General features: G+C 41.5%; 1 protein-coding gene across 2 annotated transcripts in view; it reads left to right on the top strand.

The window, feature by feature from the left end:
- Window positions 1-13,016, top strand: part of armc9 (armadillo repeat containing 9) — a 97,230-nt gene that overhangs the window by 26,463 nt on the left and 57,751 nt on the right. For both annotated transcript variants that reach the window (XM_014149854.2, XM_014149853.2), the window contains 2 exons: window positions 7,506-7,596; window positions 10,793-10,916. In XM_014149854.2, coding sequence (XP_014005329.1) covers window positions 7,506-7,596; window positions 10,793-10,916 — 215 coding nt within the window. The remainder of the gene's footprint in view (window positions 1-7,505; window positions 7,597-10,792; window positions 10,917-13,016) is intronic.

Raw genomic sequence — 13,016 nt, 5'->3', positions numbered from 1 at the left:
AATCTTCAAAAGCCAAGTTAATAAACAGATCACCAACCATTTCGAATCCCACCGTACCTTCTCCGCTGTGCAATCTGGTTTCCGAGCTGGTCATGGGTGCCCCTCAGCCACGCTCAAGGTCCTAAAACGATATGATAACCGCCATCGGTTAAAGACAGTACTGTGCAGCCGTCTTCATCGACCTGGACAAGGCTTTCGACCTTGTCAATCACCGCAATCTTATCGGCACACTCAATAGCCTTGGTTTCTCAAATGACTGTCTCACCTGGTTCACCAACTACTTCTCAGATAGAGTTCAGTGTGTCAAATTGGAGGGCCTGTTGTCCGGACCTCTGGCAGTCTCTATGTGGGTGACACAGGGTTCAATTCTCAGGCCAATACTTTACTCTGTATATATCAATGATGTCGCTCTTGCTGCTGGTGATTCTCTGATCCACCTCTATGCAGACGACACCATTCTGTATACATCTGGCCCTTCTTTGGACACTGTGCTAACAAACCTCCAAACGAGCTTCAACGCCATACAACACTCCTTCCGTGGCCTCCAACTGCTTTGAAATGCTAGTAAAACTAAGCACATGCTCTTCAACCGATTGCTGCCTGCACCTGCCCGCCCGACTAGCATCACTGCTCTGGACGGTTCTGACCTAGAATATGTGGACAACTACAAATACCTAGGTGTCTGATTAGACTGTAAACTCTCCTTCCAGACTCACATTAAGCATCTCCAATCCAAAATTAAATCTAGAATCGGCTTCCTATTTCGAAACAAAGCCTCCTTCACTCATGCCGCCAAACATACCCTCGTAAAACTGACTATCCTACCGATCCTTGACTTCGTCGATGTCATTTACAAAATAGCCTCCAACACTCTACTCAGCAAACTGGATGTAGTCTATCACAGTGCCATCCATTTTATCACCAAAGCCCCATATACTACCCACCGCTGCGACCTGTATCCTCTCGTTGGTTGGCCCTCGCTTCATATTTGTTGCCAAACCCACTGGCTCCAGGTCATCTATAAGTCTTTGCTAGGTAAAGCCCCGCCTTATCTCAGCTCACTGGTCACCATAGCAACACCCACCCGTAGCACACGCTCCAGCAGGTATATTGCACTGGTCAACCCCAAAGCCAACACTTACTTTGGCTGCCTTTCTTTCCAGTTCTCTGCTGCCAATGACTGGAACGAATTGCAAAAATCACTGAAGCATTAGTTTTATATCTCCCCCTCTAATTTTAAGCATCAGCTGTCAGAGCACCTTACCGATCACTGTACCTGTACACTGCCAATCTGCAAATGGCACACCCGACTACCTCATCCCCATATTATTACTTACCCTCTTGCTCTTTTGCACCCCAGTATCTCTACTTGCACATCATCATCTGCACATCTATCACTCCAGTATTAATGCTAAATTGTAATTATTTTTTGCCTCTACGGCCTAGTTATTGCCGACCTCCCTACTCTTCTACATTTGCACGCACTGTACATAGATTTTTCAATTTTTCTTTTCTATTGTGTTATTTACTGTACGTTTGTTCATGTGTAACTCTGTGTTGTTGTTTTTGTCGCACTGCTTTGCTTTATCTTGGCCAGGTCGCAGTTGTAAATGAGAACTTGTTCTCAACTGGTCTACCTGGTTAAATAAAGGTGAAATAAAAATAAAACAGGCAGGGTGGTATTGGGTGAAGTTGCCCCTTGACACTGATCTTGGGTCAGTTTAGCATTTTTCCCAATAATGGTGAATGTTAGGATTGGCAGATGGAGAAGCTGATCCTAGATCTGTACCTATGGGAAACTTCAGCCCGGCACTTACAGGGCGGCATTAGGTTCTGGTACAACCATGAGGTAACCATTAGACATATTATCTGACAAAACCATAGGGGCTTTGTCACGATTCTCTCCTCCCCAAAGTTGGCACTCGTTCACTTCCCGTTAAGGATGTGAAGCGTTGCTAAGTTCACTCTTCAGAGGGAAGAGAGAAGAATCTGAATTAGGCCTTTTTGTTTCATTTAATGGATCTCTTGAATGACTCTTTAAAGAGTCCACTCACAGGCTTTCACAGGTTCTAAATGTTGGGATATAAATGTTGGGATATCATATTGGAAATGGTGGTAGGTCATGAACTCTTTTGGTATCTAGCCTCTCTCAAGTAGGCTAGATACCACATTTAATTTGACAGTAGTAATGTGCCGGTTTAAAATGCCTCTCACACACGCACACACACACACGCACCCACACACACACACACACACACACACACACACACACACACACACACACACACCGTTCTCTCCTGGTAAGAAAGACAATCAATTGAACATGTGAACATCTCACTGTCTTGAGTAAACATGCTATCGTAATCTCATTATTTTAACCTTTTACGAAACATCCTCTACCTCCGATTCAGTGCAATACAGTTTTTCTCCTGTCTTCTAGAATTACCACAATAGGGAAGGAGGGCCCCTGTATCATTGGTCCTACGATTCACTAGTTCACTAGAAGATTGTTTGCCCCGAGAGTAAGGAGAAGCGTCTTTGTAACGATGTTTGTTTTTGTTTTTCGCAATAACAAAAGAGAGAACTCCCCTTTTTTTCCACTGTAACTGCCAACTACAGGAGGATTCATGAGCCCACTCTCAATGAGTGTAGACAGCATGCCGGTGTCGCTCTGCTAATCGTCAGATGAGGAGAGGAGGTAGGGCGCCCACGTGGGTAACTGGGGGGCCCTGCCTTGATTGACTTATTAAAACAATTATTTAAAAAAAGAAAAACAGCATAATAAATACATTTGACGGGTCAATTGTGTGAGTCAGGGGCTGGGCACAAGAGGCAAAAACACTACAAAAAATACAATTACGTTAATATTTTTATTTTTTATTATCCAACCAGAGGAGCCCGCTCTCAATGTTCATAATACACCGGAGAGCATCATTTTTGCCACAGAGGGTCAATAGTTTAAAAAAAATAACTCTGTATTAAATTTGATCAGAAGTGCATACAGGTAACTGCCAAAATAAAGGAAACACCAACATAAAGTGTCTTAAAACCTCTTACATCTAGATGTTCCGCTAGCGGAACACCGCTCCAATATCTAATGATAGGGCGTGGCGCGAATTACAAACTCCTCAAAAATCCCAAAACTTCAATTTTTCAAACATATGACTATTTTACACCATTTTAAAGACAAGACTCTCCTTTATCTAACCACATTGTCCGATTTAAAAAAGGCTTTGCAACGAAAGCAACGAAGCATTAGATTATGTCAGGAGAGTACCCAGCCAGAAATAATCACACACCCATTTTTCAAGCTAGCATATAACATCACAAAAACCAAAACCACAGCTAAATGCAGCACTAACCTTTGATGATCTTCATCAGATGACACTCCTAGGACATTATGTTATACAATACATACATGTTTTGTTCAATCAAGTTCATATTTATATCAAAACAGCTTTTTACATTAGCATGTGACGTTCAGAACTAGCATACCCACCGAAACTTCCGGTGAATTTACTAAATTACTCACGATAAACGTTCACAAAAAACATAACAATTATTTTAAGAATTATAGATACAGAACTCCTTTATGCAATCGCTATGTCAGATTTTAAAATAGCTTTTCGGTGAAAGCACATTTTGCAATATTCTGAGTAGATAGCCCTGCCATCATGGCTAGCTATTTTGACACCCACCAAGTTTGGCACTCACCAAACTCAGATTTACTATAAGAAAAATTGGATTACCTTTGCTGTTCTTCGTCAGAATGCACTCCCAGGACTTCTACTTTACACCCAATGTTCTTTTGGTTCCAAATAATCCATAGTTATATCCAAATAGCGGCGTTTTGTTCTTGCGTTCAAGACACTATCCGAAGGGTGACGCGCCGGCGCGTATCGTGACAAAAAAAATCAAAATATTCCATTACCGTACTTCGAAGCATGTCAAACGCTGTTTAAAATCAATTTTTATGCGATTTTTCTCATAAAATAGCGATAATATTCCGACCAGGAGACGTTGTTTTCCTTCAAAGACTGAAAATGTAAAACGGACTCTTCACGTGCACACGCGCACCCGTTTCATTGTTCTCAGATCGACCACTATCCAAATGCGCTACTGTTTTTCGCCCAGGGACTGCAGAGTCATTCCCCGTTCTGACGCCTTCTGAGAGCCTATGGGAGCCTTAGAAAATGTCACGTTACAGCAGAGATCCTCTGTTTTCAATAAAGAGGCTATAGAAGGCCAAGAAATGGTCAGAGAGGGCACTTCCTGTATAGAATCTTCTCAGGTTTTGGCCTGCCATATGAGTTCTGTTATACTCACAGACACCATTCAAACAGTTTTAGAAACTTTAGGGTGTTTTCTATCCAAATCAAACAATTGTATGCATATTATAGTTTCTGGGCAGGAGTAATAACCAGATTAAATCGGGTACGTTTTTTTATCCGGCCGTGAAAATACTGCCCCCTATCCTAAACAGGTTAATAGGGTTTTGGGCCACAACAAGCAGCCAGAAAAACTTCAGTACACCTTGGCATAGATTCTACAAGTGGACCTAAACCATACCAGGAAAATGAACCCCACACACCATAACATAAACTTTGTATCCCTCGTTTACTCAAATGTTTTCTTTGTTTTGGCAGTTACCGGTATGCCTACAGTCGGGAAGGCCGCAATTTGGGCAGCATGTGTGCCTAATATAGAACAGCTTGTTGTGTTGTGGCCATAGACATATAATCCATAGAAGGTATTTGGAACCTCTTACCCTGGCAATTTGACTGTAAACTCATGGGTACACTAGCAATGACTGCCAGTCCGGACTTGAACAGGAACTGCCATCTATGGATTATATGTCTATGGTTGGTAGCGGCTGTCTGTTTGGCTTTTGCAGATTTCTAAATACATTTGCAGGAAAAAAGTACAGTTTGGAAAAGAGAACTAATCTGTCTGTAGAAACAATAGAAACAACTCCCAATGTTGAGCAAACAGCAGCACTGTTTTTCAAAGTAGCTCGTCTTGAGATAGGCTATTGCCAAGAGGAGCGCATCGGCCATCAGCATGAGTAGTAGCCTATGGCTTCATCTTCATCATTGAGTGAGTCAGTGTGCCACTGGAAATGTTACTTAGTAGCCTACTGTAGCCTATAATACATATATACAATTCCAGTCAAAAGTTTCGACACACCTACTCATTCAAGGGTTTTTCTTTATTTTTACTATTTTCTACATTTGTAGAATAATAGTGAAGACATGAAAACTATGAAATAATACATATGGAATCATGTACTAAACCAAAAAATATATTTTTGATTCTTCAATGTAGCTACCTTTTGCATTGATGACAGCTTTGCACACTCTTGGCATTCTCTCAACCAGCTTCACCTGGAATGCTTTTCCAACAGTCTTGAAGGAGTTCCCACATATACTGAACATTTGTTGGCTGCTTTTCCTTTACTCTAAGGTCCAACTCATCCCAAACCATCTCATTTGGGTTGAGGTTGGGTGATTGTGGATGCCAGGTCATCTGATGCAGCACTCTCCTTCTTGGTCAAATAGCCCTTACACAGCCTGGAGGTGTTTTCGGTCATTGTCCTGTTGAAAAACAAATGTTTGTCCCACTAAGCGCAAACCAGATGGGATGGCGGATCGATGCAGAATGCTGTGGTAGCCATGCTGGTTAAGTGTGCCTTGAATTCTAAATAAATCACTGACAGTGTCACCAGCAAAGCACCCCCAGACCATCACACCTCCTCCTCCATACTTCATGGTGGGAACCACACATGTAGAGATCATCTGTTTGCATACTCTGCGCCTCACAAAGACACAGCGGTTGGAACCAAAAATCGTAAATTTGGACTCATCAGACCAAAGGACAGATTTCCACCAGTCTAATGTCCATTGCTTGTTTTTCTTGGCCTAAGCAAGTCTCTTCTTCTTATTGGTGTCCTTTAGTAGTGGTTTCTTTGCAGCAATCGACCATGAAGGCCTGATTCACGTAGTCTCTTCTGAACGGTGGATGTTGAGATGTGTCTGTTACTTGAACTCTGTGAATCATTTATTTGGGTTGCAATCTGAGGTGCAGTAAACTGTAATGAATTTAGGTAACTCCGGGTCTTCCTTTCCTGTGGCGTTCCTCGTGAGAGCCAGTTTCATCATAGCGCTTGATGGTTTTTGTGACTGCACTTGAAGAAACTTTCAAAGTTCTTCTTAAAGTAATGATGGACTGTCGTTTCTCTTTGCTTATTTGAGCTGTTCTTGCCATAATATGGAGTTGTTTTTTTACCAAATAGGGCTATCTTCTGTATACCACCCATACCTTTTCTCAACACAACCGATTGGTTCAAATTCATTAAGAAGGAATGAAATTCCAGAAATAAACTTTTAACAAGGCACACCTGTTAATTGAAATGCATTCCAGGTGAGTTCCTCATGAAGCTGGTTGAGAGAATGCCAAGAATGTGCAAAGCTGTCATCAAGGCAAAGGGTGGCTACTTTGAAGAATCTCAAATATATTTTGATTTGTTTAACACATTTTTCATTACTAAATTATTCCATATGTGTTATTTCATAGTTTTGATGTCTTCACTATTATTCTACATGTATGTAGAAAATAGTACAAATAAAGAAAAACCCTTGAATGAGTAGGTGTGTCCAAACTTTTGACTGGTACTGTATGTTTATATGTACAATATTAGGAGGCAATATACAATCTGTCACTTCATTGGCCTGAGCTATTGTTTGTTTGAATTCAAGATCAGATTGATCTGAGTTTGTTAGGGCCAGAGTAGCCTCTCGTTTATTCGTACCATTATTGTCTTAGAATTATTATTATAATATATTTTTTAGATTGAACACAAAGATTGCAATTTTTCCAATCGCTATAATGTTTTCTGTTAACAATGCCTGCTGTACCACAGTTGACCTTGAACTTCCATTGCTTCAATGAGAAGGAGGTGGTGGTTCTCCCCTGGCCTGCTCCAATGTCATGTGATGAGGGTAGTTTTGTGCGGTGGCTGGCTTAAGACTTTGGCTCGTAGTCCACATATGAATGGAAAAGTTTTTGAGAGATACTTTGACAGTTTTAATCTTCATTGATTACAATGAGCATGGCCAAATGTTGGCCTACCAAGCACTTTCATTGTTCATATAGATCAAATGAATTCGTTTTCCATTGTGACTAATGAATATTTAATTTTGTACATAAAAATATATACAACTGAAATCCTGGATAGTCACCAGACCAAAAAGCTATGCTTTAACACCACATACAACTGAATTTGCGGGTTTTACGCACCAGCCAAGCTTCTGGGAGAGCGCGATGGTTCTCTTTTGCCAACCAGATACAACCCCACAGTGTTTTTTGAATTGCCTATGGGAAATTAATCAACAATAGATGTTAGACAGTAACTTACATTTGAAACAGCTCATTGTCCATTGTCCATTATACCGAATCTCCCAGTGGCTTTCCCATAAAAAAAATCTGCGTTGGAATATGTTTTGCAGAAATCTGTGCTCCTCTTGATGAGGTCGAAGAACGAGATGGTCAGGCAGTACATGGCTCGTCTCATCAATGCTTTCGCTTCCCTCGCAGAGGGTAAGTCAAATGTTATTTAATGTGTTGTAGTATACAGTGCCTTCAGAAAGTATTCACTCCACTTAACTTTTTCAAAATTGTGTTGTTACTGCCTGAATTTAAAATGGATTCAATTCAGATTTTGTGTCACTGATCTAAAGACAATGCCCCATAATGTCAAAGTGGAATTGAGTTTGTAGAATTTTTTTTAATTAACTAGAAATGAAAAGCTGAAATGTCTTGTGTCAATAAGTATTCAACCTCTTTGTTATGGCAAGGTTTTTCAACATCTTGTAGAGAAGGGCACCAATTAGATGGATGGTGTTAAGAGCAAGATGGGAGGGGTTGAATAGAGCTGAAGGTTGGGACTAATAACAAGATAACCATTGTAAAACATATGGGTGTCTGTAAAATGTATATAAGTTCAGAAATGTTGTGAAATAGCACAGTTACAAATAGAAATCAAATTGGATGGACATCAGAAATAGAAGGCAAGGACTAAAAACAAACAAAATATAACTATTGTAAAATAGATTGTGTCTGTGAAATGTGTATAAGATCTATAAACTGAAGGTAGAAGCCAAAGTGTTATTGTTTATTAGTTTACTCCAATTGGGGGAGGGGTGGTAGGGTTTGCAGGGAATAATAAAGGTATATTCTAAAAAAAGTGTCTGTGTATGTATAAATGTATATATGTATTATATATGTGTATATATGTATGTATGTATTATATATATATATATATATATATATATATATATATATATATATATATATATATATTTGTATAATATACAGTGGGGGGGGGGGAAGTATTTGATCCCCTGCTGTTTTTGTATGTTTGCCCACTGATACAGAAAGGATCAGTCTATAATTTTAATGGTAGGTTTATTTGAACAGTGAGAGACAGAATAACAACAAAAATATCCAGAAAAACGCATGTCAAAAATGTTATGAATTGATTTGCATTTTAATGAGGGAAATAAGTATTTGACCCCCTCTCAATCAGAAAGATTTCTGGCTCCCAGGTGTCTTTTATACAGGTAACGAGCTGAGATTAGGAGCACACTGTTAAAGGGAGTGCTCTTAATCTTAGTTTGTTAACTGTAAAAAAGACACATGTCCACAGAAGCAATCAATCAATCAGATTCCAAACTCTCCACCATGGCGAAGACCAAAGAACTCTCCAAGGATGTCAGGGACAAGATTGTAGACCTACACAAGGCTGTAATGGGCTACAAGACCATCGCCATGCAGCTTGGTGAGAAGGTGACAATATTTGGTGCGATTATTCGCAAATGGAAGAAACACAAAAGAACTGTCAATATCCCTCGGCCTGGGGCTCCATGCAAGATCTCACCTCGTGGGGTTGCAATGATCATGAGAACGGTGAGGAATCAGCCCAGAACTACACGGGAGGATCTTGTCAATGATCTCAAGGCAGCTGGGACCATTGTCACCAAGAAAACAATTGGTAACATACTACGCCATGAAGGACTGAAATCCTGCAGTGGCCGCAAGGTCCCCCTGCTCAAGAATACATATACATGCCCGTCTGAAGTTTGCCAATGAACATCTGAATGATTCAGAGGACAACTGGTGAAAGCGTTGTGGTCAGATGAGACCAAAATGGAGCTCTTTGGCATCAACTCAACTCGCCGTGTTTGGAGGAGGAGGAATGCTGCCTATGACCCCAAGAACACCATGTCCACCGTCAAACATGGAGGTGGAAACATTATGCTTTGGGGGTGTTTTTCTGCTAAGGGGACAGGACAACTTCACTGCATCATTTGACGGGGCCATGTACTGTCAAATCTTGGGTGAGAACCTCCTTCCTTCAGCCAGGGCATTGAAAATGGGTCGTGGATGGGTATTCCAGCATGACAATGACCCAAAACACACGGCCAAGGCAACAAACGAGTAGCTCAAAAGAAGCACATTAAGGTCCTGGAGTGGCCTAGCCAGTCTCCAGACCTTAATCCCATAGAAAATCTGTGGAGGGAGCTGAAGGTTCGAGTTGCCAAACATCAGCCTCGAAACCTTAATGACTTGGAGAAGATCTGCAAAGAGGAGTGGGACAAAATCCCTCCTGAGATGTGTGCAAACCTGGTGGCCAACTCCAAGAAACGTCTGACCTCTGTGATTGCCAACAAGGGTTTTGCCACCAAGTACTAAGTCATGTTTTGCAGAGGGGTCAAATACTTATTTCCCTCATTAAAATGGAAATAATTTTATAACATTTTTGACACGTTTTTCTGCATTTTTTTGTTGTTATTCTGTCTCTCACTGTTCAAATAAACCTACCATTAAAAGTATAGACTGATCATTTCTTTGTCAGTGGGCAAACATACAAAATCAGCAGGGGATCAAATACTTTTTTCCCCCACTGTATGTACAATTGTTTGAAAAACAAAGTAGATGTCCTAACCGACTTGCCAAAACTATAGTTTGTTAACAAGAAATTTGTGGAGTGGTTGAAAAACGAGTTTTAATTACTCGTACTTAAGTGTGTGTAAACTTCCGACTTCAACTGTGTGTGTGTGTGTGTGTGTGTGTGTGTGTGTGTGTGTGTGTGTGTGTGTGTGTGTGTGTGTGTGTGTGTGTGTGTGTGTGTGTGTGTATTTATATGTATTTATTTGGGTATATGTGTGTGTATATAGATATATATATATATATATATATATATATATATATATATACCCAAAGATTATATGGGGGATTGGAAATCATGCAGACAATTACATTGATGGAAGCAACAATCTATCCACAATATCAAAGCTGATCCACCCCCTGGAATTGTTTATTTCTTTTTATAAAAAAAATAAGGGCACCGATTGGTAGATGTGTACACCCAGTCACTGCAAACATCAAATCAAATGGTATTTGTCACATACGCCGAATACAACAGGTGGAGACATACAGGCGTCCTTCCTAACTCAGTTGCCAGAGAGGAAGGAAACTGCTCAGGGATTTCACCATGAAGCAAATGGTGATTTTGAAGCATGGATTCCAGGCTATAATTCTCGGTCGATGGTGGTGACCCCTGGTTGTGTGTGTGTGTGTGTGTGTGTGTGTGTGTGTGTGTGTGTGTGTGTGTGTGTGTGTGTGTGTGTGTGTGTGTGTGTGTGTGTGTGTGTGTGTGTGTGTGTGTGTGTGTGTGTGTGTGTGTGTGTGTGTGTGTGTGTGTGTGTGTGTGTTGTGTTGTGTTGTGTTCCAGGTCGTGTGTACCTGTCCCAGGTCCCGTCTTTGTTGAGGCTGCTCATTGAGTCTCTAAGGACAGAGGAGAAGGACTCTGTGAGCAGAGAGAATGTCCTGGGAGCCCTGCAGAAACTCAGCCTCAGGTACACTCACTTCCTGAAACACACTCCCACTCACTTCCTGAAACACACTCTCACACTTCCTGAAACACACTCCCACTCACTTCCTTAAAAACAATCCCACTCACTTCCTGAAACACACTCAAATCAAATCAAAGTTTATTTGTCACGTGCGCTGAATACAACAGGTGTAGACCTTACAGTGAAATGCTTACTTACAGGCTCTAACCAATAGTTCAAAAAAGGTATTAGGTGAACAATAGGTAAGTAATGAAATAAAACAACAGTAAAAAGACAGGCTATATACAGTAGCGAGGCTATAAAAGTAGCGAGGCTACATTCAGACACCGGTTAGTCAGGCTGATTGAGGTAGTATGTACATGTAGATATGGTTAAAGTGACTATGCATATATGATGAACAGAGAGTAGCAGAAGCGTAAAAGAGGGGGTGGTGGGGGGGACACAATGCAGATAGCCCGGTTAGCCAATGTGCCGGAGCACTGGTTGGTCGGCCCAATTGAGGTAGTATGTACATGAATGTATAGTTAAAGTGACTATGCATATATGATAAACAGAGAGTAGCAGCAGTGTATAAAGAGGGGTTGGGGGGACACGCAATGCAAATAGTCCAGGTAGCCAATTGATTACCTGTTTAGGAGTCTTATGGCTTGGGGGTAAAAACTGTTGAGAAGCCTTTTTGTCCTAGACTCCCACTCACTCACTTCCTCAAACACACTCTCATTCACTCACTTCCTCAAACACACTCCTACACACTCACTTCCTCAAACACACTCTCATTCACTCACTTCCTCAAATACACTCCCTCAAACACTCTCCCATTCACTCGCTTCCTCAAACACATTCCAACTCACTTCCTTACACGTGTGCATGCACACACACCATTTGGACCGCTAACCTATATGTTATTGTGCTGTATTGTTTAGCATCCTGGTGTGGTGTTGAATTATGCTAACCTATATTATTATATGACAATCTTATACCAGTCATACTACCTACCGCTCTGCATCCACAGTCACACTACCACTCTGTATCCACAGTCACACTACCGCTCTGTATCCACAGTCACACTACCGCTCTGTATCCACAGTCACACTACCGCTCTGTATCCACAGTCACACCACCTCTCTGTATCCACAGTCACACCACCTCTCTGTATCCACAGTCACACCACCGCTCTGTATCCACAGTTACACTACCGCTCTGTATCCACAGTCACACTACCGCTCTGTATCCACAGTCACACTACCGCTCTGTATCCACAGTTACACTACCGCTCTGTATCCACAGTCACACTACCGCTCTGTATCCACAGTCACACTACCGCTCTGTATCCACAGTTACACTACCGCTCTGTATCCATAGTCACACTACCGCTCTGTATCCAGTCACACTACCGCTCTGTATCCACAGTCACACTACTGCTCTGTATCCACAGTCACACTACCGCTCTGTATCCACAGTTACACTACCGCTCTGTATCCACAGTTACACTACCGCTCTGTATCCACAGTTACACTACCGCTCTGTATCCACAGTTACACTACCGCTCTGTATCCACAGTTACACTACCGCTCTGTATCCACAGTCACACCACCGCTCTGTATCCACAGTTACACTACCGCTCTGGTTAACTATCCACAATCAGCCCTAGTAGACTAGAGAATGTGATATGCCAGTGTCTCCACTTTTTTTTTTATTATTCTTTTTTTTTTTCAGAAAACTATTGGTTTGAAACACAAGCTTATAAAGGCACATTTTTGCAACAGTTAGTGGTTTCCCGGTCTAACCCTGTGAGCTGTGTTTCTTTCTGTTTGCTCGTTGTGCAACACCTAGTGGTGTCCGGGCCTAACCCCATTGTCTTTGTTCCTCTCTGTTTGCTTGTTTCGTGAGTTTTGTGTATATATGCATGTGTGTACGTGCAAGCGTCGTGTGTTTTTATATGCATTCGCGTGAGGGTGTATGCATTTGTCTTGTCTGTGTTTCTGTGTGTGTGTGTGTGTGTGTGTGTGTGTGTGTGGTGTGTGTGTGTGTGTGTGTGTGTGTGGTGTGTGTGTGTGTGTGTGTGTGTGTGTGTGTGTGTGTGTGTGTGTGTGTGTGTGTGTG

The sequence above is a fragment of the Salmo salar genome, chromosome 16 (assembly GCF_965601325.2).
Source record: "Salmo salar chromosome 16, fSalSal1, whole genome shotgun sequence".
NCBI classification, from domain to species: Eukaryota; Metazoa; Chordata; class Actinopteri; order Salmoniformes; family Salmonidae; genus Salmo; species Salmo salar.
This window is presented reverse-complemented; position numbering and strand designations above follow the sequence as displayed.